This window comes from Sorex araneus, chromosome 3 (assembly GCF_027595985.1).
Source record: "Sorex araneus isolate mSorAra2 chromosome 3, mSorAra2.pri, whole genome shotgun sequence".
NCBI lineage: Eukaryota > Metazoa > Chordata > Mammalia > Eulipotyphla > Soricidae > Sorex > Sorex araneus.
The window spans coordinates 165216246-165244207 of record NC_073304.1 but is presented as its reverse complement, the minus strand read 5'-3'; the positions used below and the strand labels follow the sequence as shown (position 1 = coordinate 165244207).

Genomic DNA, 27962 nt, shown 5'->3' with positions numbered 1-27962 from the left:
CACGAGGAGCTCATGGATCTGAGAGGTGACGTGGGCCATCCCTGTGCCAGACGCAGGAAACTGCCCTCTTAAGGCGACCAATTGGAAGGCTTGGCAGGCCTGGTATTTGGAAAGGGAGATGCCGTGACTCAGACCTTCGGGGGCCTGGGGGAGGGGATGGCTATTCCACCCAACTGTTCTGGGGCTGCCGCCACGGGTGAATGAGATGGTTAATCCTCATGGTAAGGGAAGGGAGGAGTGCTGCCTTCTCAGGCCGACATGCACCTTCCAGGGCACCTGGACACAAAAATCTCTGAAAACGGCTCTTTTGGCCAGCCCCCAGATACATTTTCTGTTTTTAAATTTGGGGTAGGAGGTGTGGGGGCCTCCCCGGCAGTGGTCATGGGCCCAGGGGCCATTCCTGGCAATACTCAGCCAACTGGACTAGGTGGTGCTGGCGTGGGGCGGAGGTCCGGGGCCACACCTGGAAGTGCTCAGTGGGACCGTGGTGTGCCAGGGTTTGAGCACATGCCACTAATTTATCTCCCCAGCCAAAGTTTTCTCATTTTTGACAAATAGTTTTCTTGTAGAAAAGAATAACTGCTTGGAAATTTATTTTTATACCTCCTGGTTCTCTAGCTGTCCACAGATACTAATATTATCTGGAGGTAATTTAGAAATGAATAAAGCCACATTCTATATTTATCTACTGAGCCTCCTGACACTGACAGACTATGGTGAAATGGCATCACACATGTTCCATAGAAAAGTCTTACAACCAGGTTCTGCTTTCCTTAACAGAGAAAAGTCACCTTTTCTTTTTTATGGGTTTTCTTGCTTTCCGGGTAATCAAAAGCTTTGAATCAGTCCCCTTAAAAGACTGGGGGATACTACAGCGTTTAGACCCGGGTTCAACCCCCAGATCCACCGGGAATTGCCAGCGGGGCTGAAGCAGATGTACCCTGGGGCCCTTGGATTGAACAGCCGCTGGCCTGGTTGGCTCAGAATTGCCCACGGGGCCCCGGGCCTCCTGTGCAATGCTTGGGAGGCCCCAAACAAAACAGATGGGTTTATATATAGGTTTCCCTCAGACTGTTTCCTTATGAATTCTTCTCCTTGTTTTTATAATGAAAGAAATGATGTCGGGCCAGAGTGATAGGAGAGAGAGAGAGCAGGGTTCAATCCCTGGCACCCTGAGCACAGAGCCAGGAGTCAGCCCTGAGCACCAACGGGTGTGACTCCAAAACAAAATAAAAAATGAGAGAGAGAGAGAGAGAGAGAGAGAGAGAGAGAGAGAGAGAGAGAGAGAGAGAGAACTGATAACTGATGTCTTTTATTAAAAACTGCTGATTTCAGTTTTGGGGTGTTCAGATGTCTAGTGATTGAATCAGAAAGCACAGAGGGGGCCTGCCCACAGTTAATAGGTGCGAACTCTTCAGCTCTAAGATCATTTCCTGAAACAAGTGATAATCACGCCACGCCTGCCTGCCAATTTGCTACCCAGGGACTTGGTATAACAAGAGTCTAAATTGGGCTCTCGGGTTTGCAACTGAAATACTGGGCTAATCTCTAGGAGACCTGGGCTGCTAGAAAGATCTTTCACTTTAAGAAAAGAGCCTGAGTGAACTGTAAATTAGGGACTTCAACTACAAGATGCATATCATCACTGTACATTTTCTAATTTATATCACTTCTGTCTTTCCTAAAATCCCAAGCGTACTTTTTTCCCTCCCTTTTGGGCACCCTGCAGTGCTCTGGGCTTACTCCTGGCTCTGCTCTCAGAGAGCACTGCTGGCAGGACTCAGGGCGCCTTAGGCAGGGCTGGAGATGGAAGGTGGGTCAGGAGTGCGTCTTGGTCAGGGGCCATTCCTCCTGACTCCTGGCCAACTGGGTCAGCGATTCAACTGCAAGGGCCTGAGGATGTGGCATTTGTGCCCTGGAGTGCCAGGGACACTCAGGCTGCCCCTGGCCGTGCTTGGGGGTCTCCGGGGCCACGTCCAGAGAGGCTGGGGTGGCCATGTGGTGCTGGGACAGAATGAGGGTCGGCTGCGTGCAAGGCATGCACCTTCACCCCTGCACGATCTCGCTGCCTAGCGCTTAGTATTCTTGAGTCTGATGTAGTAGGGTTTTTTCCGACCTCCTTTCATGTGAACTGCCATTATAATAAGAGGCTACTGAATGCGGCTAAGTGGGGAATACCTCCACTTCCTTTGCATTTTCCCATTTTAGTCTCCCAGTTCCTTTGCCTTCCAGCTCTGAATGTGGTAAGCTGAAAAACCCTTTTGTAAAATCACCTGAAAGAGACTGAAATGGGGTGCGTATCGGAGACATTCACAATTCCCCTGAACCCCCAAAGGCAATGGCTGGCCCCACCCCCACGGTCTGCATGTGTCACCTGGGCGGGTCTGTTTCTACATGGAGTGGGGTGACTGCCTCAGACAGGTGCTCACTTGGGAGGAGCCCCAAACCCAGGGCTGAGAACAGAGCTTCACCGGGCAGTGGGAGGGACACATGGCAGACTGTGGGAAGGCAGGAGAGGGGACAGATCTGAGAGCATTGACCTGCTTGCCACCACCTGTACGTGAAAGCAAACAAGTGTCAGGACAAGGCAGGAGGCGCCTTTACAAAACAGCGCCTGGAAGTTGGAGTCAATGCACAGGAAGCACCAGGAACAAAGGACCTTGCTGGTTTCTCTGACAGTTTGGGGCAAGGGCATTTATATACAGGATGCACAGAGAAGGTACGAGGGAGGGAAGGGCGAGAAGCCTTTCTGCTGTCCCACCGAACCAGCGTACAGGGCAGACTAGCGGTGTCTGGTCTGACCACGGCCCGAGGTGGCACTGCCAGTGCGGGCCACCCACAGGCTGGCTCTAGCATGGCCTTGCTCTATCCTACAAATGCAAATGCACCAGCGAGCTCCTGTCTCTATCTTTCACAAAAGCATTCATTTCCTGTCTGTTTCCTAGTTACGGTAACAATCACAAGCTTTAAAAATAGATTGCCCTATATAATTCAGCAGACAGTGCCCAATCTGTGTTTTGGGCCCGATGCCCTCACAGACAAGCTTTTAGCAGACTGAATTTTAATTTTTTTCAAGGGAATTAAATCTTAAAAGTAAATGAATTATGTGGCCTCAATTGATGTCTGGGTTTCTGGGGGAGGGTGGAGGAGCAGTTAGATTGAGGGCGCGGAACCCACTAGGCAGCCACCAGCAGAGAGAATGGATTGTCCACAGGAAGTGGTCTTGTCCTCAGAGGCAAGGGCACAAATGTCTCCTGGTCAATAACATGGTCTACACCTGCCCGTGGCAGCCTACCATGAAGCTGCTTGGCCACGTTCTAGATAAACATCTTACTCACTTCTAAACTGACCCATCTTCGTTCTTAAAATTTAATTATTTATTGATTAATTTTTGGGGTCACTCCCAGTGATGCTCAGGGGTTCCTGTCTGGCTCTGCACTCAGGTCGCGCCAATGGTGGATGCCGTGAATTGAACATGAGTCAGCTGCATGCAAAGCAAATGTCTTGTAAGGCAAATTGGCTGTACTATCTCTCCAGCCCCTAGTACCACGGCTTTTCTAACATTTTCTGTGGCTCAACTTTCCTTGTTCCAGAACATCAAAGCCAATTCCCCACCCACCTTGATCTGCCCATGTTCCAGTTCCCAGCTGTGCCCATTCCCCCAGGCTTGCCTGCTCAGACGGCTGCAGCAGCCCCTACTCTTCTTGGAGCTCACCGACTAGATCATTCTTTAGAACCTGGCACTGCCTCTGGTTATGGAGTGTCTCTTCTGGTAGACTTTAAAGCAGAAATAATATCTGACTCATCGTTTTTACTACCTTCTTAGGCCCCAAAATACAGGAAAGCAATATTTATTATGTATCTAAAATCTACCCAGAGCCATATGCATTTTCTCAATTAGTCTTCACAACTCTCTTATAAAATTGGTACTCCGCTTTTACACCAGAGAAAACGGAGGTTCAAAGGAGTTAGTCATCTTGTTCAACTTTACCCAGCTAGTGAAAGAACAAAGACAGTCTGAAAAATACTGCAAGACTATGAATTACGCCTATGAAAATGATCCAGTGTATGTTAACAGACTGCATAAAAGTCATAAGGATAAGACAGGGATGAGGGGTCACCAAGATAGGACAGGGTGCAAGCGCTTGCTTGCATGCAGCTGACCTGGTTCATGCCTGTCGCCACATAGGATCCCCATAGCACCACCAGGAGTGATTCCCGAGTACATAGCCAGGAGTAAGCCCTGGGCACTGCCGGGTGTGGCCCAATCTTCTCCATTTCCTTCCCTCCCTCCCTTCCCCCTGCTCCCACCACCAAAAAGTACTTTTCCTAGCTGGCATCTCTTAAAAAACAACCCTCAGAAGTGACTGGAGGAAATCACAAAGCTCAACACTTCTGGGCCAAAAGGTTAGAGTCCAGCCACGCTGCTCTCAGATGCGACTGTACCTTTGGAGTGTCCACACTCTCTTCTTCCATAAAGGCTGCTTCCGCCTGGCAGCCGGGGGCTGGGAACGAAAAGGCCTCCACATTGGGTGCCTGTGGGACGAGGGCCGATCGCATCAGTCGCAGGTTGGGTGAGTGCATGGTCACTGGGAGCCCCACGGTTTGTGCCTGCAAATACGGCAAGAATGAACAGTTGGGAACACGAACATACAACATCCTTGGAATAAAGTAATCCCTCTCGGTGCAATGAAAGGACTGTCATTTGCTGGAATCCTGGCGAAGAATGGATGGAAGCGACGCACGGGACAGGCCTGAGTCTGAGCAGTCTCTGCCATCTGATTCTCAGATTGGCTGCCCAGAATTTCTCCTGTTTCAGAATAAGGTGCAGACGTTTTACAGAGATAACAAGGCCTTTTTTTTTGTTTTCTTTCTCTTTGCAAGGAATCAAAGGCCATTCCTATTTTTCTTTTTCTTCCAACTCAACACACATAGGTTAATCTACTTCGTGAGACATATTATCTGGGAAGGAGATAAAGAAAAATAGGAAAGGCTTGCCTCCAGGAAAACCCAAAAGAACCAGGATTAGACACAAACATACACAGTTAACTAACAGAATGCACTGCACCCAGGAACCAGTGCTCTTGTGCTGCCCCCTACATCCTCGCCTTTTCATTTTCAGTGCCAGGGACCGGACCCGGGTCCATGACACAGGCAGCTTTTACTCCATTGCTGGCTCCTCTCTCCCGCTTGTGAGTGGGAGGGGATGGAAAATATTTCCGGCTAGGGGGATGTGTGAAGGGGAGGAAGGGAGAGAGAGCAGTTTCTTGTGAGGGCAAAAGCCTGCCTATGTGCAGCTGGAGGATGCTTGCTGCAGGTGAGTTGGCTTCTTCCTGATATCGAATGCTAGCTCCTGCTGCTCCAGGTCCACATCTTTGTTAAAATCTCCAAGTCAACAAGCATTACATACTGGTGAAAAAAAAAAAATCCCTTAAAGGAGAACCTCCTGACAACTGATCAGGATTTTCAAGATAGAACTGTTGGATGAGGAATCTTTTCATCGTCTCTTCAAATCTGGCAGAATAATTTATGAGATGCCTTTTGAACGAGAACAGATACTTGCAAACATCTGTGGGAATAATCTTTCTATAAGTTTCTAAGAGGCGGAGGGATGAACTATATTCTTAATTCTGTAATCACTTTAAAGGGTGTAAGATGGTGAATTTGAAATGCAAATAAACGAAAAGAAAAAAAAAAGATTTTGGGTGCTTTTCTCACTCCCAAGTCCTGGGTTTGATTCCTGCCGCCATCACTGATGGTGTGACCTTGATGAAGCTGCCTAGCCAACTGGCCTTTGCTTCCTCACCAGTAATAAAGGGCAATGGAGGGCTTCACTCAGTACTGCAAATTCCTTGTTTCCCCTGCTTCCTAAAGTCTTAAAATGATCACAAGTCTTTCAAAGAAGAACCTGACTGTAAAATAAAAGCACATGCACTTGCTAATGATTTGAGTTAAAATTTCAGACTGATGATTTTCAAGAATTCTAGAAATCTGCTTTGTATTTGAACATATTTAGAATAGACTTTACATATTTAGAATAGATGTTGGTATATTCCAATATTAATATCGTTAGATATACAGCAGGTGATAGAGACTAAAATAGCAACAGGAAATCATTGGTATTACATGGATAAGAAAAACAACAAACAACAAGAAGATAATATTCTTCTAGCATGATAAAGAGTTTTTAAAAAACGATCATTCATCAAGCATGAGTCATTAACGTTATTTACCCGACGGTGTCAACAATGTAAGATGTATGCTTATTTTTCTTGGAATGCTCATCATCGGGTTTCAGAGGTTAAGATGAACTCTGATTTCCATGTATCAGGCCTCTGAGGCCACAAATGTGACAGAGAAGTGTGCCAGATGACAGACAGCATCATGGAAGACCTTGGCCTGCGTGGGCACAGCCCGGGCATGCCATGGGGGCTTTCTACAGGCAGGGCCATGCCAGGCACAGCAGCACATTTTCCTGAGAACTTTCACCTTGGGCAACTGTGGGCCGTGTGAGGAGAGGCCTGTGGTATGGTGATGAGCAGTTCACTGACTGTAAGATGGAAGGCCTTAGGTTAGGGCCTGCATCTTAAGGTTCTTGTACTTGTAGGGTCAAAGATCCTTCTGGAACAAGGTAGGTGTTGACAACTGCACACGCAGTGCCACAGAGTTGACTCAAGGGTAGGGACACTCCGAGAAGGCTGACTGGTATCCCCAGGGAGCAGGGAGGTCCGGTTTCCCCCAGAGTAGCCATGAACTCTGACGGTGTCCAAACAACTGTTGTGACTTTTTTTTTTTTTTGCTTTTGGGTCATACCCAGCAATGCACATGGGTTACTTCTGGCTCATGCACTCAGGGATTACCCCGGCGGTGCTCTGGGGATCATATGGGATGCTGGGAATAGAACCCGGGTCAGCTGCATGCAAGGCAAATGCCCTACCTGCTGTGCTATCGCTCCAGCCCCAGTAGTGACTTTTTAAAGTCATATGTTTAGTGCTTTGAACCTCTGCTTCCGACTTTGTGCTTCTCTGAACTACTGAGATGGAAATAATGTCTGTTCCAAGGAGAAAGCTTTATTGCTGCAAGTGATATGCTTGTTATGGACAGAATTATTTCCTGCTGAAGGCCTAGAACTCCCAGGAGACTGGAGACATGATCTCTAAGTAGGTAACTAAGGTGCAAAGAGGTCACCAGGGTGAGGCCTGAGTCTGACAGGTTGATGTCCCTCTACCAAGAGGCCAAGCCAAAAGAGGCTTCTCTCTCTCCATTCGTGCAGAGAAGGTCCTATGAGGACATGCTGAGAAGGCAGCTGTCGGGAAGCCAGAAAAGTTCTCACCAGGAACCAACCCCGATGGCACCTTCATCTTGAACATGTAGCCTCCAGAATTGTGAGAAACACATTTTCCTTGTCTGAGTCCCCAATCTGAGAAGCCCCAGCTGACAAATATACTGCTTTTACTTGCAACCTCTGAATAGTATCTTACAAAAAACTGTGATGAGAGTTTCCCTTTTTGGGGAGGGGGGCTGCAGGGTGGTGCACTACACTCGGCTGTGCTCAGGGATCACTTCTGGCAGGCTCAGGGAACCAAATGGGATGCTGGAGATCAAACCTGGGCCTTACCTGCTGTACTATCTCTTTGCCTACTTATCTGCTCAGTTCTTGGAGTGAGGATGAGTGAAAACTGATGGTTTCCAGCAGGAAGAGTGGTCACGGGACTGGAGCACATGGTTTGCAGGCCAGAGACGTGAGTTCTATCTCTGGCATCACAGGGGCCCTCTGAGCACTGCCAGGAGTGACTTCCAAGCCCAGCCCCCAAATTAACAAAAAAATCGCATCCCCCAAACAACAGTGGTTTTATGCTGTACACATTAAGCTTAGGGTGATAGTTTCAATAAAACTGAAACAAAACTCACTATTAAAATTCAAACCAAGTGGCCAGGGAGATAGCTCAAAGTATCTGTCCTGTGTAGGGAGGCCCCGGGGATCGTTCCCGAACCACATGCCGGGCCCCTAGCACCACTGAGGCCATCTCTGTGGGTCCTAGTGCTGCTGAGCTCAGGAAGTGTCATATTTCTGGGCTTGAGAGCAGAATACCCAGGCCCACACGGGCGGGCCAAGTATCGCGGGGCATGGACGCAGAGCTCCAGAACTGCCTCCAACAAACCAAACCAAGTGAAACACCCTGACCTGGGGCAGGCTGCGTGCACGGCCATGCCTAGGGCTTGCTCCTCTCTCACTCTGACCCATTTTCCATCTGAAAACATTGCAATAATCTAACTTCTCTAAATCCCTTCTCTTAGCTATCCAGTCTCTGCTCCTCACTGCTACTGGATCAGTGACAGTTGAGCACAGATATAACCATCTCACTTCTCTGCTTCAAAGCCTTCAGCAGCTCACCCATTTCCTGCATTACAAGGAAACTCTGCTCTGCAGAATCCACAGTCTCACACCACGGCCTCAATTCCCCCCACCCCCCAACTTTTTCACGTCCTCCTGCTTCAATCTGAGTGGCTGATGCGAACAAAAGTCCTCTGCTCACACATTTAGGCACCTCCACTCGCACTGTTTCTTTGCTCACACACCATTCCTGTCCCGACGGTTTCTCCCTAACGAAGTCCTTCGCGCACACTTGCCCTTTCCTGCTTGGAAGTATCTCTTTCCCTCCTGCCCTGAGTTCTTTGGCAGCATCTATGGCTTCTTAGGAGCGTGTCTTACTTCTCTCCTCCTCTGTAATGTCTTAGGGAAGGGGTACCTGCTATACTGCTATTGTGACGAAAAAGACGGCTTGCACGTGGTAAATACACAGTAAAAGTTATTTGTTCAATGGAATAGAATGTACATGTTAGTTACATGACTCCCCAACATGAGAATGATTTAAAAAAAATCTGAAAGTTATTCAAAATAAAGGTAATCCTTAAAAATAAGATGGCACTCAACCATCTGAGAAGCTACTGAATGACGGAGGCAGAAACTTTACAGAGAAACCGTGTAGAGAATAAAATCCTAACCCTTTGTACTGCAAGATGAATGTGTCAAACATGTGAACAGGCACCTGCACAGATAAGACTGTTGGCTAATGGGGCGTTACCTTGGCAACTGTTTGCTCAGCGATGGTGCTAGGCCGACGCTGGCGGGCATCAAGCCTCTGCTCCACAGGAAAACTGCTCCTATGTGATTTCAGGCGTTCCACCAACAAGAAATAAATGGCAGCAAAGTGGTTATAGCTCTTGTTCTCCAAAGACTAAAAGAGAAAACAAGTGGTGAAGGCAGAGAATCAGAAACTCTGATCTGCACCTTTCTGAAAAAAAGCAGGAACAAATGAAGCATTCTTCAAGGCAGAGCAAAGAAGCAGCAAAATGAAAGCTGTTTTGGAATTTATTGATTTTTTTTTTTTTTTTTGCTTTTTGGGCCACACCCGACAATGCTCAGAGGTTACTCCTGGCTCTGCACTCAGGAATTACTCCTGGTGGTGCTCAGGGGACCATATGGGATGCTGGGGATTAAACCCAGCCTTCCCCCTTTCTCCGCTGTACTATCACTCCAGCCCCAGTTCTGAAATTTGGAAGGGCAAACAGTGTGGTACTTTTTCATGACCTGATCTTAACTAAGCTCTATTTACATTGCTAGAACCTAGTTCTTGTTCCACGTTCAGAGAAATGGGGCCACTGTCCCCTGCAGACATCCCCTTGTGCTGGCATTGGCAGCTCGGCCGTAGCCCCGTGGACGGTCAGTCAGCAACCTGAGCCTTGTGGCTCCAATTCCACGTCTCAACACAAGTCCAAACCATCAAGGGCTCTGAAGTGAATGATTACTCACTGGGGAAATTTCTGACGATGATTCTGGGCTGGAGGAGGGCATTTGGATGCTAGATCGAGAGACACTGTGTCTCCATTCTTGGGTAATTTTTTCCTCTTGTTTTTGTAGTCCCACCCTCTCAAAACCCTGAAAATAAAGTTGCTTCCCAAATTTTCATATCCTAAACCGGCCAGCTCTTGCAGGCCATGAGTGAGAGAAGCAATGGCTCCCCTGGCCTCAGATTCTATTGAATACTGTGGTGAGCACTGTTCATGGAGTACTCTTAGGTTCTTGGCCAGTGATATTGGCATGGCGAGACTGTGGATCTACTTTGAGGAAAAGTTACCCTGAAAAAGCAGTGGGATTAAAACAGGATTAAAACAGAGCCAGCAGCCTGGTTTCACTTATGGCTACAGGGAAGGCAAAGGAATATACTTTGAGGACTTATTTCATGACCATCTCAGTTCTGTAACTCATAATATGACCCACAATTTCTGATTTGGGATTCATTGTTTTTTGCCTCCCCAATTTCTTTAGTTTATAATATAGACCCCCCTGGAGTTCCTAAACCTAATACCTCCCTAATTTTCTATTCAACTGTCAGTCCTGTTTTATGCCTGCATATTTATGCTCCCTCTAAATTAATTTCTTACATAAAACTTTTTGTTTCATCCTGGAAGAAGCTTTCTGCTTTGTATTTGTCAAGCTTCCACCTTTGCCATTTCTCATTCCCAAAGTAGCTCCTCAACATGAATTTCTTGGGGTAAGAGGCAAAGGGAGGAATTTTTACATTGCATAAAAGCCAACAGCAAGAGTCAGATGTAATCTTTCGGGAAAACTAAGCAGCGTGCGTCAGTGCTGGCGATGCCAGTGGTACCAACCCAGGATGACAGGTGTGAGCATGAAACCACACGTTTCTAAACGCAACAGAATCCAACAATATCTTCAGCCAGATCGCTATCATTTTACCTCAATGGTTTTCTGCTGGTCGATTCCGAGGCTATGCATCAATCGCAGAACTTGCTCATTAAATTCCCCGATGGATGGCTCATTTTCCTGCCCTTGAGGATAGAGAATGGGTCTCTGTACGGGAACTTCCACCAGCATCCACTTGTGCTCCTTGATTTGAGCTATGGTTAGCCGCTTAGATGGGTCAAGGACCAACATCCTTCGAATAAGATGCTCACAGTCTATGGAAAACACAATGTTACAGAGGTCACACAAATTACCTTGCAAGTTCAGCCTATTTATTTGACTCGTGTGACTCTACCAGCCTTAATCTCTCTGTCCTTCACAGTACCTGCTGGGAGGAAGGTCAGAGGAATAAAGGGAGACGTGAAAGCTACTTATATTTGTCAAGTTCATACAGTAAATGTTGACACGTAAAATTAACCACCATAGTGAATAAATACTGAAAAACAGGAGGGTGTAGGTCAATGCAATTCTGTGCTAAATGAAAGCTTCTACCAAATTCTCAAGGGAAAATACCTAGACAGAGACTTAGATTTCTAGTAAAGAGAGAGAGAGAGAGAGAGAGAAAAAAAGACTTAATTCTTGGAACAAGCAAACCGCAAATGGCTCCTCAGTCATTTCTAAGGGTTGGTAAGCTGGGAAGAGGCTCCGTAGACACTGCTTTCCAGCCTATCAGCGCAGCTACAACAGTGCATGTGAAACCTCACTCCTGATGACGCTAAGAAAACAGCGAGAGTTAAGCTTTGGATACTAGACTATTCTCTGAGCTGACATTATGCTCTTTAATCACACTCCCCCGTTCCCTCCAAATTCACACACGCTAACCGTCTGTCACGTGCTATGTGCAAGGCACTGTTCGAAGAGCCTTATATAAAGCAACGTCACTAATCAGGACCACATTCCTATTAGGAGCCATCATTATTTCTCCTTTATTCACTGAGGAAGTGGAACTACAGAGAGGAGATGAAACATCGAGTGGTGGACTCAGGATTCAAACCAGATCAGTTGGGGCCAGAGTGAGAATACAGAGGGCAGGGTGCTTGCCTTGCATGCAGCCGACCCAGGTCTGATCTCTGGCATCCCAAATGGTCTCCCCAAGCCTGTGATCCCTGAGTACAGAGACAGGAGTAATCCCTTAGCACCGCCAGGTGTGGTCCCAAAACAAAAACAAATCAAACCAGACTGTTTGGTTCAAAGGTTCTTGTTCCTAACTGCTAGAACATGACTTCTATTTTTATTTATAAATGAAAGAGTGAAGGGTAATGAGTAAACCGGACTGGCATTTATCTAACAACCCATACACGACTGGTTAGAGAACAAGACATTCCATCTTCATTCAACAGTTCTTCCAGGTGGTTTTACTTATTTTTTCAACTTCCTGCCATAGGATATAGGACAGTCCATTTCATACTTAGAGTAAAATGGCTGTAAATCTGTATCTTCAAAGTGCTTCTCTAAGTCTAAAATAAACTGGGAACATTGCTAAACCAAGAGTAAAGGAAAAATTCGCTGTTATTACTGTGGGAAACTTTCTGATTTCAGGCAAGAATAGGAAGAATGGAACTTTTATCAATTACACGGAGTGGAGGGATTACTTCTATTAATTTAATAGTCATTAAGTCATTTTATTTGACATCCAAACTCTTAGAAAGAAGGAAGTTTTTACCAAGGCATTTCATGTGAAGCACAGATTCTATAAAGCACAATCAGTGAGATGAATGAGCTGTTACCTTCTGACATGAAATACGGAATCCGGAATCTTCCTTCCAGAACTCTCTGCCTCAAGATCGGAAGAGTTGGTCCATCAAAAGGCAGGGCTCCACAAACGAGGACATAAAGAACAACTCCCATGCTCTAGGGAAGAAAATCACAGTCACTTTCTTCTGAGGACTTCAACTATGCTTTTGTCTTCCTAAACCTCCATCCCTAGGGCTCTTAAAGTCAAATAGATCGAAACATTCCTCTTTGAATTTTGATAGTTGTAAATGAACACTCTGGACAAAAAGTGAGTGCTGAAAGGAGGTAAAGTGATACGCATAATACCCTTTCAGTAACAGTATTGGCAAAAACACAGTGCCTAAGGGGAGGGGGAGAGAGAGAGAGAGAGAGAGAGAGAGAGAGAGAGAGAGAGAGAGAGAGAGAGAGACAGAGAGAGAGAGAGAGAGAGACAGAGACAGAGACAGAGAGACAGAGACAGAGAGACAGAGAGAAGTGTCCGCCACATAGGCAGGCTGTGGTGGGGGGGGGGTGGGAAGGGGAGAGAGGAACAGACAGAAGGAAACTGGGGACACCGGTGGTGGGAAATGCACACTGGTGAAGGGATGGGTGTTGGAACACTGTATGGCTGAAACTCCATCATGTACAACTTTGTGATTGTATTATCTCCCAGTGATTAAAAAAAACAATCTGGAAAAATATCTAAAAAACATAAGTACTGCAATAAAGTCTAAAATCTAAAAAACTTGAGTACTGCAATAAAGTCTGCTATAGTAAATACCAAGAGATCTGAATTTCATGCTTTCTGGTTCCAGCTTAACTTAAATGGTGCTGAAAATTGGATGGTAATGCCTGTCCCTAGAAAGTCTTCTCCAAAGTGCAATTCAAGCTGCTCAGGCTAATAATGCCAGCCCAGCAGACAGGGAAAGTGTCAAGTACTGCCTCTGTGGAGGAAACCAACGCTTCAAAGGTGAGTCAGAAACCAAATATTGTCCTAATTGGTGCCTTAAACACAGCAAAGCAAAGCAATACCCAAATATCCAGCTGTGGTCCTTCGTACTGCTGCCCTTCGAAGACTTCGGGGGCCGCGTAGGGAGGGCTGCCACACCAAGTCGCCAGCAGCTCGCCAGTTTTAAAGAAGTTTCCAAAACCGAAATCTAGGGAGACAGAAATAAATGTTACTCTCACCTCTGCGCTCACACTGTACTAAACCCTCTGTAACACACCTCCAGGACGTTATCTAACAAGGTCAACAGCATGGCCCTGGGGGCGCAGACTTGAGCCTGCACAGCTTCCGGAACGTATTGGCTAATTACTCAGCAAATATTAAGTATGTAAGAAGTATTGATGGAATGAGTGTGGCAATAAATCAAAAGAAATGACTGAGAGATGGTAAATAGACTTCAAATCCTGTTGGCTTTCTTCTTTTATTTTATTTTTTTTTTTTGGGCGGGGGAATGTTTGCTGTTTGCTTTTGGGCCAAACTAGGTGATATCTGGGGTCCCATGCATTCTCTAGGATCAAACCCAGGGCTCCTGCATACAAAACCTGCACGCTAGTCCTTGAAGCCATCTTCCCATTCCCAAGATACTTTAAAGCTGAAGAAAAAACCCAGCTTTGTGGGGCCAGAGAGCTAGTACAGGCGTTAAGGTGCTTGCCTTGCATCCTGTTGACCTGGGTTCACTAATCCCTAGCACAATATGATCTCTGAGCCACCAGGGCTCACTCCAGAACATGGAGCCAGGGACAGCCCCTGAGCCCCACCAAGTGTGGCCCCAAACCAACATCACCAGCAAAAACAAAAAACAAAGCACCCACCAAAACAAAAAACCCACAAACAAACAAAACCAACCACCATTGGTGGGGTCTAACTTGAATGACAATTTCAGAATCCCAGTTATTCCGTGATTTAAACCTCTTTATTTTATGTGCTCTCTAAGATAAGAAAGAAGAGTAAAAACTTAGGCTGCTCTAAGTGTCTCCTAAGCAACCATTCCCTACATCCGGAGTTATGCTAGGACTCAGCTGAGGAGCTCACGACCAGGCGGTGACTCTACGGCCCCGCCACCCCCAACGATCCCCAGCACCCCCTCATTACTCATTCAGGGGACACAGTGACATTCTATTTCAAGAGTTAATGTCCTTCCTCTCTGATATTAGTCATACTGAATCTCCAGCTTTGCTACGCAGCATGCACTCTGAAAACAGAATACTCGGATGCTTTCAGCATGCACGAGATAGAAGAGGCAAACTCAGTAAGCCCTGGTACAGTGTGAGCTTGTGCCCTCGGCCTTCTGGTTCCTACACAGTCACACTTACATGAAGAACAATGTCTTAGTGACAGAAACTGGCTATGGCCCCCAGCAGTACCCAGAACCAGAAGGACAGAGAGATTTCGGGTGTCTGGGGAGGACCTGATGGCGTTCCAGTGCCAGCTTGCCTGGCCATGGGCCATCCAGTTCAGTTGCTGGGAGCCTTAGTGTCTTGGACTCCAAAGCTGATCTCTGCAGGGCCCGTGGTCCACAGCACATCTCTCTCCACACCTGCAGACTCCACACACTCTGGGCAGTCAGTGGTACTGTGAACAACAGACCTACTCCCTGAGCCGGCAGCTCCAGGGCTGAGCACACCTGTGAAGCCAGGAGAGCTGGCGCTGACTTCCAGCTTCTCCACTCGGGCACTGCAAGTCCCCAGGGTGAATGACTGAACTTCCCCGAACCTGCTGTATCGATGAATGTGGGTGAGGATAATCCTCCTACACACTTAAGATTGCCGGGAGGATGCAGTGAGATTAAAACCATCCACTGCCTGGGCTCGAGGAGATGGGAAATGCCAGCTTCTCCTGGCTGGAAGCCATCCTCCATCACCCAGCCCTGTTTTTCAGAGCAGAGTTCTAGAGCCAATAAGCAGGGAGAACAGAAGATTCAGGCTCTGATACATAGCACCTCTGTGCATCCAAAGTCTAAATATTATATCACTGCTGGAAGCGATGTCTTTTCAACTATGACAAAAATAAAATAGAAAAATAATGAATGTAGCTCAAATTAAAAAAAAACACCCCCCCCCCACACACACCAAAAATAAAAAAAAAAACAGAGAAACAGGTGGATGTGAGAAAAGATCCCCAGGCTCCGTCTAACCCTGCAGGAACCCACTGAGGTCTGTTCTTGGCCTTCAGGACTTGAGGCAAGAACTTGTCCCCTCAGATGGGAGGGGCGCAGGTCAGCCCCCGACTTGCTTTCCAAAATGACTCAAGAGAGCTGTTCTCTCCTCAACTTCACTTCTGTGGCTAACCACACATCATACCATGACCTACACGTCCATGTGCAGGCAGGTTTCTAGAACTCTCGAAAAGCTAGATGAGCAAATGGAGTCAAGGGGCTCAAAGAACATTTAAAGAAGGAAATGTTAATTCCACTCACAGCACAGCGCGAGCGGCACTGAGATGTGTTTAGAGATCCTGAAATAGGTACAATAATTGCTGTACTTTAAACCATAATCACAGGATGAGTTTTAGTACAAGTTGAGGCCACTCTCCAAATAGCACCGTATAGAATAGAAGTGAAATTTGAACATCACCAAGAGCCACTGTGGAGCTGTGACTTTCTGAACTGGTCCCGGCTCTGGGGGACACACCGGGACAGAGGCCTGTCACAAAGGTGGCCTGGCCGGCCTCTCGATGCTCCTCCCAGGAAGGAGGGAGCAAGAGGCCAGGAAAGTAGCTGGGAGAGGCACACCCTTGACCACTGCTTGTGGCAGTTGGGACGAAGCAGCGTTTCTGGTCACTTCGAAGTATACAAAATAGTGTGTACTTCCATGCCCTGTAGGTGAAATAGATGGAAACAGGCACCTGGGCCTTTAGGGACTTTAAAAGGAACACAGAAAGCCAACCGGGTCGCTGAAGCTATCACAAAGGTCTCCTGTAATCTCAGAGATCTTACACACTGTATTCGTCACCATCTGGTTCTGATAAGGGAGACTTTGGTGCCAAGTAGATTGGGACTCAGACCCTAGGTCTCTACTTTAGTTGTGTGGTCTTGGGAAAATTACTTAACTTCTTGAAGTTTTGGTTTCCTCATTTGAAAAATGGGGGCAATATATGCACCTCACAAATTTAACTGTGAGTAAATTATAATCACTATACAAGAGTATTTGTATGCATATATCTGTAGTACTTTATGTAATTACATACAGATAATAAACATGCTTTAGGCATGCTATTGAAATACAGTAGGTGCTCAATAAACAGTAGAATAATCTCTTGGATAGAACAGAGAATGGATGTTCTTCTCCCTCTGGTTTAACTTATGTCTTTTCCATCAGAGAGAATTCCTTGAGGATAGGGAGGGGAGAATGAATGGGTCTGTACACCCAGCACTAAACACACCTGCTGTAGGTAGCAACTATTCAATAGCTGAATAAATATATTGCCATCATCTCTTTCAAAAGTGCTCACCATGTGCCAGAAGCTGACTTATTTCTCTGAATATGTTTTTTTTTTTTTTATAGCACCCTTAGAAAGTTTCCCTGTTATAGGAGAAACAAGGAGAAAGAGGAGAAAGTACAGTACATTGCTAGAAGTTATACAGGGCTGCAAAAGTGGAACTGAAACCGAGCTTGACTACTATAGAGCCCTCACTGGCCACCACCACCTTCATGTCCTTTCCTTGCATAGTGATATGCAGCTATTTTTGAGCAAATTAATAACTGTCAGGTTTAAGAAGTGGCAATGGAAAGACACTTAAAAATAAAAGACATTACTTTTTCACAGGAATCTGGATAATTTGCCTCATTCACAGTCTGCAGCTCTCTGCCTAAAAGTTTATAATAAACTGAGGGGTGAGTAAGAGGGAAGAAATGCAAAAATGGCAGTGCTAAACACAGTGTGCTTCTTATCACTTTTCAAATACATGCTTCATCAAACCAACCAAACCTTTTCATTCCTTCAGGAGACATTGGAGTGCATGTGTGCTTCAAGCACTGTGCAGACACACAGGGCAGCCCCACAGCAAGGCAGAACAGCAAGGGAATCTGTGCTACTCTCTAAATTTTGGGAAGTCGTATGAAAACAACCACCTGGGTATTCCTGTCTTAGGCTGGACTCAGATGGAGCCTGGCCTTGCTGGGAGGAGAGAAAGCGTTCTCCTAGTTCAATGTGTCTTTAATGTTCTCATCCACAAGCTTGATACCTAGATTACTGTTGCTACAATGATGGTAGGATGGTTGCTACACCCCTTAATTTCCTCCCTATTTTGTCACAAAATGTATACCATGCAAAGCTGGATTCATGCTGATATATATATATATACACATAAATATATATGAGTGTGTGTGTATAGTATATATACACACATATCTTTTAATTTAGAAATAATTTCATATTTACAGGACAGCTACAATGATAAAGGAGACCTCCCTATACTTTCCAGCCAACTCCCCCTAATGTTAGCATTTTATACACCGTATACCAAACTAAGAAAGTAACATGGATTCAATACTGTTAACTAAACCGCAGACCTTATTAATCTTTCACCAATGTTTCCACGAATGCTTCAGAGCAAATATTTAAGACCACACACTGGAGTTAAGCTGCCCGACCTCCCCGAGCTTTCCAATTTGTGCCAGCCACTCAGTATTTTCCTTGCTTTTCATGACCACAAAAAGCACCAGGTCAGGGATTTTATAGACAGTTCCTCAATCTTGGTTAGCCTGAGGGCTGTTTTTTCATGATTAGCCCGAGATGAGGAATTTGGGGAAACACATCACCTAGGTGTCATGAAGTCTCCATCAGTAGATAATACCAGGGGAGCATGCTGCAAAGTTTACTTATGGGGGAGACTAATCCTAAAACAATTTTATTTTGGGGCCACGGGTGGCGATGCTCAGATGACCATGCAGTTTCAAGCCCCTGTGAGACTAATCCTGATCTCTTTTTAAGGTGGTATCTGCTGAGTTTTTCCATGCTTTTCTTTCCCTTTTATTGACTTACTATGTACCATTTATAATACTGTAATATATTTGACAGATATTTATTCTATGGCTTATAATTCAATGTCTCTGTGATTTATTTTGATGCCTAAGTGGTTATTTAAGTCATTAGGAATTAACTCAGATTTGCTCCTATATCCTTTCAACATGACCTTATTCTTTTTTTTTTTTTTTGCTTTTTGGGTCACACCTGGCGATGCACAGGGGTTTCTTGGCTCTGCACTCAGGAATCACTCCTGGCAATGCTCAGAGGACCATATGGGATGCTGGGAATCGAACCCGGGTCAGCCGCGTGCAAGGCAAATGCCCTACCTGCTGTGCTATTGCTCCAGCCCCCATGACCTTATTCTTTACAAATTTCATTTTAGGGGTTGGGGGATGTGACCAGTGGCAGAACACATGCATCTGTGTGGCCTCAGCTTCAATTTCTGACACTGAAAAAAATAAATTGTTCATTTTAGGCCCAGGGAAGTAGGACCGTGGCTATGATGCTTGCCTTGCATGTAAATGTGGTAGATCCCCAGAACCATATATAGTCTCCTGAGCTCCTCTGGGAGTGACAGCCTGAGCATGGGGCCAGGAGTAAGCCCTGGGCACCACTGGGTACACCTCCCTCAAAAACAAAACAAAACAAAACAAAAACACCACCACTAGAAAAAAAGAAAACCAAAACCCAAGTCAATTTTTTTTCTTTTTTTTTTGCTTTGTGGGTCATACCTGGTGATGCACAGGGGTTACTCCTGGCTCAGCAATCACTCAGGAATTACTCCTGGCAGTGCTCAGGGGATCATATGGGATGCGGGAATCAAACCCGAGTTGGCTGTGTGCAAGGCAAACGCCCTACCTGCTGTGCTATCGCTCCAGCCCCAAAGTCAAATTCTTTTTATCTAAAGCTTTTTTCTTGTACCAGAAGATGTCCAGGATTATCTTCTATTTTCCTTTGCCTGGCCCTGAAATCAACTAGTTTTCCAAGGAGACCCTCACCCCTTTTACAGAGAAATGGCATTTAAAAAGCAAGACATTTAAATGTTTGCATTTTATCAGGGCTGTCATTGCTTCCAGGCACTGTCAGCACAAGGAAGCAGAAAATAAATGTATAGATGATAGCTCTTTCATAGACACAGTTACATTTATTTTTGCATATATATATATATATATATAAAATCCCCAAATGATCCATGAGTTCATTCCGTTACTTCTTACTCTAGTCCAGGATTCAGTTTGGCATTATCTATGTTGAAACTATTTTTATTCATACATGATTGAGCAACTCTGACAAAATTTTGAAGGTAGAAGCTTTTCTTCTTCAGTAATTTGTCATTTGCGTGGGAGTAATTGTTTCAACTCTCCCTTATAACATAGCTTGAATTTGTCAGATCAATCATGATTTCCAACATTTCTTGAACATTGCCGGGAAAAAGACAAGTTTTTCTCAAAGAACCTTTTAGCTTCTCAAATTTAAGAAAGTTCAATATAAAATCACAAGAAGTTTTAGAAACAAAATGACAACTGATCTTGCAACATGGTCTATGAATTAGAACCCTACGCCAAACCATTTATGTCAGGTATACTTTGGGCAAAGCATTTTATACTTGGAATTTTTGTACTATTATCTCATCTAATCCTGATGTGGACTCCCCCCCCACCCCTAGGAGGTATGAGGGTCTTTACCTTACAAAGGAGAAAACTAAAGTTCAAAGTGCTTAATTGGTGGTTGGTCAGACTCTGTGCAGAGGGTACGACTCTTTCTTGAATACAGCAGACCCTGGTTTGATCCCTGGAACTGCATATGGTCCTCAGAGCACTGTCAGGGGTCACTCTTGAGCACAGACTCAGCAACAGCCCCTCATCACTGCCAGGTGTTGTCCCGCTGTGTCTTTTTTTTTTTTTTTTTGCCCCGCTATGTCTTGACTCTCCCCCATACCCTGGCCTAGAAAAACCAGAAAAAAATGGTTAGTAGCTACAGACTTGCTTAAGTGTCTACGGCTGTGCATGGTGTGGCTGGTCCTCAGATACTGGCTTTGAATCCTGAGCCAGATATTCCTTTTCACTGTATCAGAGTTCTAAGAATGCCACGAGGCAGAGAAGTTTAATCCAACCGAAAATTGAAGGTAAGTCTGTCAAAAATGAAAGGTCCTTTACATTAACCACCGGCAAAGTTTTTCTAATTTATCCCTCTGCCAAGCAGATGCTGGTAGGGGCTTTCTCTTCTCTACAATAATGGATGCTAGGTTCACAGTATTTTTAATAAGGAAATGGGAACAATTAAGATGTTTACCAAAGAAATGTGAAAAATATATACTCCCATTCATTTTAGGGTTCTATGATCATTTTAAGAATGCATGATGTGTTAAACAGCTTGTCCTTTTCATGCTGTGCTGTTGTGATAAATAAATAAAAACATATGCTTGGGGGCCAGAAGACAGTATGGGGGGCAAGGCACGTGTTTGCATGCAGCTGCCCTGAATTCATTCTCTAGCATCATGGAGGGTCCCTGAGCCCACCAGGAGTAAGACCCAGGAGTAAGCATCACTGGATGTGGCCCCTGTTACACTCCCCCTCAAGCCCCTTCCCCCCACCCCGACAAAAAATACTTGGTTTTCCACTTAATTTCTGAAAGTTCCTAACCCCCTGGAATCTCCTGACCTAATAGTCACAAACATTCCTTTTGTTATATTAAAGAGTGATTTTGGGGTGTTTTTTGGGTGGGGGGTGGTTTGGGTTTTTTTTGTGTTTTTGTTTGGTTTTGTTTTTGAGTCACATTCAGCGATGCAGAAGTAACCCAGGGTTACTTCTGCCTTTGTGCTCAGGAATCACTCCTGGAGGTGCTCATGGGGCCATATGGGATGTTAGTGTTTGAACCCAAGTTGGCTGCACGCAAGGCAAGCACCCTTCCAGCTGCACTATCTCTCCAGCCCAAATGAGTGATTTCTGGAAAGCACCTAGGAGGTTGGTTGCCAGGGGAAACAACCAGAAGAGATTTGAAAGTTTTGTCAGATGCTATCATCTGCCCCGTGACCAATGACCTAACCAATCATGCTTCTATAGCGTAGCCTCCATGAAAATCCATAGGTCAGGATTCAAAGAGTTCTGGACTGATGAACGTGTGGAGGTTCAGGGAGAGGGGCACGCCTGCAGAGAGCGTGGACACTACATGTCCTGTTTCACGCCCCACCCTACGCACTCTTCTTTCCACTAGTTCCTGACTACATACTTTTACCAGAAACTGGTAAATTGAAAAAAATACAGCACTTTTCTGAGTTCTCTAAGCTGCTCTAGCAAATTAACCATACTTTTGGGGGTGGGAGATAGGAATCTCGGATTTACTCATGTCACTCAGAAGCAAAAGTAACAATGTGGGCTGCGACTCCATTTGAAGTGCGGGCATAGGGCAATCTTGAATTGAGCCCCTGACTGATGCTGCCTCAGGTAGATGGTGGAAGAGTTGGGTTAAATTGCAGGTTAGTGAGATGGTGTCCAGAGAACTGCTTGTATATGTGGGAAATCCAGGAACCTATAAGAAATCTGCAGATAATGTGTGTGTGTGTGTGTGTATATATATATGTATGTGTATGTATATACATACATACATTCCAATTCCCATAGCGTAAAGGAATGTATCATTACATTGTTCTTGAACAATGGTTTTGAGATTTTTAAATATATTTCCAGGTTCGAGTTTAGCTTTATCTGCCATATAAGGCATATAGGAGAGAGAGGGTGCGGTAGAGTCTTTAATCTCAGAAATATCAACTGCTGTTGACTGATAGATATCTACTTGGCCTCAAAAGCTCTCAGCACCTCTTATCTAGCTAATCAATAGCAGAACAGGGATTTTTTGATGACAGTGCCTTTCTGATAACAAAAATCAATTATTATGTCATCGTTAAATAATATAATCAATATCCACACATGCTAACAGAGGCCAATGTTTTACAAATAATCGAATCTTACAGTCAATAAACTGATGATTATTGTCTGATAGGAACATATGAGAATGATTTTGTCCCTTCCAACTTTTATTTCTGTGGTGTCTGGGATTGAACCCAGAGACCTCACATATACAAGGGAAGTGATCTCCCGCTGAGCTACCCCCCCCCACCCTGTTTTGCTTTATGAGATAAAATGGAGCACACATTAGTCTGTAGAGAAATTACCCTGGGATCTGCTAAAATGTGGATGTTGATTGAGCAGATCTAAGGTTGGGTCTGGACTCTGCACTTGTACTAATTCTCCACGTGCTGCCCATGCTGCTCGTCCCTAGGACAGTCTTAAGTGAGAAAATTAAGGAAACCCACATATGGAGTGGAGAAGTTGTTAACAAGCCCATCAATGTTTATTGTTACGGCTTACTGTGATGTTTAAAGGCTTTCAGAGCTTTTAAGTGACAAATAATAAATAGGATAAGCTATTAGGTGAAAGAAAAATGTCTTCAAGTCATTATTTTTTTAAAAAAAACAGTCTTCAAGCTAAGAAAAAGAAAATGATTTCTAAGAATCAATACAATCAAGGCAACTTTTAATCTCCAGCACTGTGTTGTAACATCGAACTCATAACTTAAAAATCCTTCCACAGACCTGTGGATGGTTATAGGGTTAAATTTATTCTTGTTTCTAAAATACCCGATGCCAGTCTTGACAAAGAATCGGGGATCTTTTTTTCTGGGAAATATTCCCAGCAGTGGTATTGCTGGGTCAAATGGGAGCTCAACCTCTAGTTTTTTTCCAGAAAAGCCAAAAAGTAAAGTTGAAGTGACATATGCACTTATATGTTCACCGCAGCACTGTTTACAATAGCCAGAATCTGGAAAAAACCCGAGTGCCCTAGAACAGATGACTGGTTGAAGAAACTCTGGTATATCTATACAATGGAATACTATGCAGCTGTTAGAAAAAATGAGGTCATGACGTTTGCATATAAGTGGATCAACATGGAAAGTATCATGCTAAGTGAAATGAATCAGAAAGAGAGAGACAGACATAGAAAGATTGCACTCATCTGTGGAATACAGAATAATAGACTATAAGACTAACGCCCAAGAATAGTAGAAATAAGTACCAGGAGGTTGTCTCCATGGCTTGGAGGCTGGTCTCTCATTCTGGGTAACTCAGGGAAGGGACCACCAAGTAAAATGTGGTCGGAGGTCATGTGGGGGAAGGGTGATGCAGGCCGAATACAGACTAGAGACTGAACACAATGGCCACTCAACACATTTATTGCAAACCACAACACCTAATCAGAGAGAGAGAGAGAGAACAAAAGGGAATACCCTGCCATAGTGGCAGGGTGGGGTGGGGGGAGACGGGACTGGGGAGGGGGGGAGGGATGTTGGGTTTACTGGTGGTGGAGAATGGGCACTGGTGAAGGGATGGGTTATCGAACTTTGTATGGGGGAAACATGAGCACAAAGATGTATGGATCTGTAACTGTACCCTCACGATGACTTTCTAATTAAAAATAAACCAATAAAAAAAAAGAATCGGGGATCTTCTGTAATTGTCTGGAAGGGGGTAAAGAAGCAGCTGTGAGGAAATGAAAGTGGACAGAAGGAAGGTAGGAGAGCCCTGGAGAAGGGCTGACCCTGTGCCCAAATGGAGCTGCCACATCAGCCAACTCTGACGTCAGCACATACTTCACTGCCCGCCAGCAACACCCCGGAAAGGTCAGCCCAGCAGTTTCCTTCCAAACCTCAGCTCCTCCCTCCCTACCTGTCAGGAGGGAAAGAGCACAATCCCCAGGGCTGAGATGAAATGTGATCTGTGACTCAGATGAACCAAACGCAAGCAGCGCTTCCTAAGCTCAAAACGGAAGGGAAGGGAAGGGTCTGGGACCCACACCAAACTCAAGCCAAGCCCTGGGGGGCTCTTCCCCATAACAAGGCATGGGCGCTGTGAGTGCTGGGCATATGGGGTCTCTGTGTTTGCTTCGTTCATGTTTTCCATCATCCCAGTGGCAAGAAGTTACATATGCAGACGATGATTAATGAACATTTTGCCATTATGTGTTTCAGTCCCTCCCCATTTTTTTTGTTCCAGGGCACAAAACTTAAATTATATAGAGAAATAAGAGAGAGAGAGAGAGAGAGAGAGAGAGAGAGAGAGAGAGAGAGAGAGAGAGAGTGTGTGTGTGTGTGTGTGTGTGTGTGTGTACACATATACTGAATACTGAAACCCTGCCTCCAGCTCTCTGAGGAATGACAGTCCCTCAGAGATGGCGATGAGTTAACTGGGAAAGGGAGCACTTCTCAGGCTGATCACCAGTGCCTCGTGACGCACAGGTTACATTGGTTAATCAGGCAATTACACATTCCTAATTACATCTAAGGTCCCTCTCAGAAAAAAAATTAATTTGCATCAAGCAGAGGCAACTTAGAATATAAATGATAAACTTTCCTTTCTCCTCTGAGAGTTATATTAATAAGGCTTTCAGGCCTTGGTAATTAAAAAAAAATATGGAGGGGGGAGGTGATTACACATCCAAATTCTAAGGATGTGTTTTCACATGAAATCAATTACATACTTAATACAGATAATATTTGAATAAACATTCAATAAGATAATAATGCCTGGAACTTTAATTAACAGTAATAATTTAACACTTAAGTACCACTCTTTATGTACAGCAATGTTTGAAGTATCTTGCAGATATTAGCTAGTAACCATGATATGCACTTCTTTCATTCCTGCTTTAGAGCTGGGAGGAAACTTAGATAAGGAAGGCAAATGTGCCCAAGATCATGCAGGTAGTAAGTGGCAGAGCCAGGATTCAAATCTTGGTAGCCTGGACCCATTACCTTCCCTATCTCTAATATTATCACTAATCTCTATCATTTCCTGAAAGTAGATGAAGTTGTTTAATAAATAGGGAAACGCAGGCTCATCTGGGATCAAATTATCAGCTAAAGGCCACACTAGACACAGAGAGGCACTACCAGAATACACACTGGTACCACCTGAAATCAAACTCCAGATTCATTATGTAAAACTTTGACTTATGATATGTTTTGAACATTTCCAAGTTAATTCATACATTTTAATTTTCTTTCCTTTTTTTGAGGGCTCACTTCTGGCTCTGTGCTCTGGGATCTCTTCTGGTGAGGCTGGGATCAAACCCAGGTTGGCTGCATGCACTGTACTATTCGCTGTACTATCTCTCTGGTCCAATTCATACATTTTAAAATTTATTATTAACATTTCAGATTAGAAAAAATGAAGAGGAGCTGGAGCAATAGCACAGTGGGTAGGGCATTTGCCTTGCACGTGGCCAACCTGGGTTCAATTCCCAGCATCCCATATGGTCCCCTGAACACTGCCAGGGGTAATTCCTGAGTGCAGAGCCAGGAGTAACCCCTGTGTGTCGCCAGGTGTGACCCAAAAATTTAAAAAAAAAAAAAAGAGAAAATGAAGAATAAAACTAAATATCCTTCATCTATTTGTTCTCAACTTAATGCCGGAAAAGTCAGAATACCAGGAGAAAGAATTAAATTGCAATTACTGCTTAGTGGAAACAAATATTCCTCGAATTTGGCTCTTATACTGAAAATCCTACCATGTATATTTTGCAAAGGCTGAGTGGGATCTCATGACGGAGGCAAAGAGCACACACAGCTGTGGGTGGCTCTCTGGTAATCAGTGTCTGTAATCTTCACCCAGGGAGGGAGCACAAAATCTGATTGCAAAGTCATATTTATTGATTAAAATGAACCATGTCTGCTAGTTCTACTTCACTTTCTATTTTATAAGAGGAGACAAATATTTCTCTTTAAACCTAGTTTTAGTTTGTGCATCTCTTGAATTTCAACATACAAGATGGCTAACCACTCCATATATACAGTGCATGTAGCAATTAAATGGGCATTATTCTTTATCTTTATTATAGAGAATAACAAATAATTTGAGGGATATTATGGTATTTTTGTTTTGTGCTCTTCCAACTTTTGCAATTGAAAGAGCACAGCATGCTTTCCAATGTGTTAGGTTTCCTTGAAATTCAAGAAGAATCCTCAGAGATCAAATATACATATATATATATATATTTTTTTTTTTGGGGGGGTCACATCTGGCAATGCACAGGGGTTACTCCCAGCTCTGCACTCAGGAATTACTCCTGGTGGTGCTTGGGGAACCATATGGGATGCTGGAAATTGAACCTGGGTTGGCCGCATGCAAGGCAAATGCCCTACCCACTGTGCTATTGCTCCAGCCCCAAATATTGATATTTTTAAAGAAAATAAGGGTCATAAAAATGTTCTAAAATATATAGATAAAAATAAATATTAGGAAAAGATTTTTTTGTTTTGTTGGTGTTGTTTTATGGTTTCTTGGGGGTCATATCTGGTGGTGCTCAGGGTTTACTCCTGGCTCTATGCTCAGGGATGAGTCCTGGCAGGCTCCAGAGACCACATGGGGTGTCATGGATTGAACTTAGTCAGCTGCCTGCAAGACAAGTGCCCAGCCCATTGTACTATCTCTCTGGCCTTGGAAAAAGATTCTTTAGCCATACTGGGGCTGGAGCAATAGCACAGAGGGTAGGGCATCTGCCTTGCATGCAGCCAACCTGGGTTCGATTCCTCTGTCCCTTTTGGAGAGCCCGGAAAGCTACCGAGAGTATCCTGCCCGCATGGCAGATCCTGACAAGCTACCCGTGGCATATTCGATATGCCAAAAACGGTAACAACAAGTCTCACAATGAAGACGTTACTGTGCCCGCTCAAGCAAATCAATGAGCAATGGGATGACAGTGACAGTGACAGTGACAGTCACACTGGAGCACATCTAAACATTTGATGGCCTGTGGTCTTTCATGATCTGGCTCTGGGGACCTGTCCGGGCTCTTTTCCAATCTCTCCTTTCAGTACTCATGCTCTACCAGTTCTGGCCTGTAGCATCCCTCTGCATCTGGCGTTCTCTCTGGCTTGTCTGGCTGCATATGTTGATTCATTTGCTTATGACACATCATCATGCACCCCAACCTAAGGATGAATCAGCCATCCCTGCCTCACCCTGAACACACTCTCTCCACCCTGGGCCCTATCCCCCAACCCCATCTCACCAGAGAAGTCTCCTTCTTAATCAAGTTCTTTTTTTTTTTTTCTTTTTGGGTCACACCCGGCGATGCACAGGGGTTACTCTTGGCTCATGCACTCAGGAATTACTCCTGGAGGTGCTCAGGGTGGGATTCGAACCCGGGTCGGCCGCATGCAAGGCAAATGCCCTCCCCGTTGTGCTATTGCTCCAGCCCCCTTAATCAAGTTCTTAACTAATAATTTAGTTAACTAATAATTTCCCTGATTCTTCCCAGCTGTTCAGTCTTTGTCTGAATCTCATAGCCTCACACAATTATTTTCCTGTATCATATGTATGTAAAGGTCTGGTTGTGATGAATTCTCTGTGGAGAGAGCTTTTTCGTTTGTTTCCATTTTGTCTTTGAATATCTGAACTTAGCCCAGGCATACAGCTGATGCTGAAAAAAAATATTTCTGAACCTTTGGGGT

The 27962-nt window shown here is 44.8% G+C and overlaps 1 protein-coding gene across 1 annotated transcript in view; it reads right to left on the bottom strand.

Moving 5' to 3' along the window:
• SIK2 (salt inducible kinase 2) overlaps positions 1-27962 on the bottom strand; it is a 125284-nt gene that overhangs the window by 11207 nt on the left and 86115 nt on the right. The window contains exons 5-9 of the mRNA XM_055132756.1: positions 13514-13638; positions 12496-12619; positions 10763-10983; positions 9087-9239; positions 4447-4611 (exon numbers count right to left, since the gene is read on the bottom strand). Coding sequence (XP_054988731.1) covers positions 4447-4611; positions 9087-9239; positions 10763-10983; positions 12496-12619; positions 13514-13638 — 788 coding nt within the window. The remainder of the gene's footprint in view (positions 1-4446; positions 4612-9086; positions 9240-10762; positions 10984-12495; positions 12620-13513; positions 13639-27962) is intronic.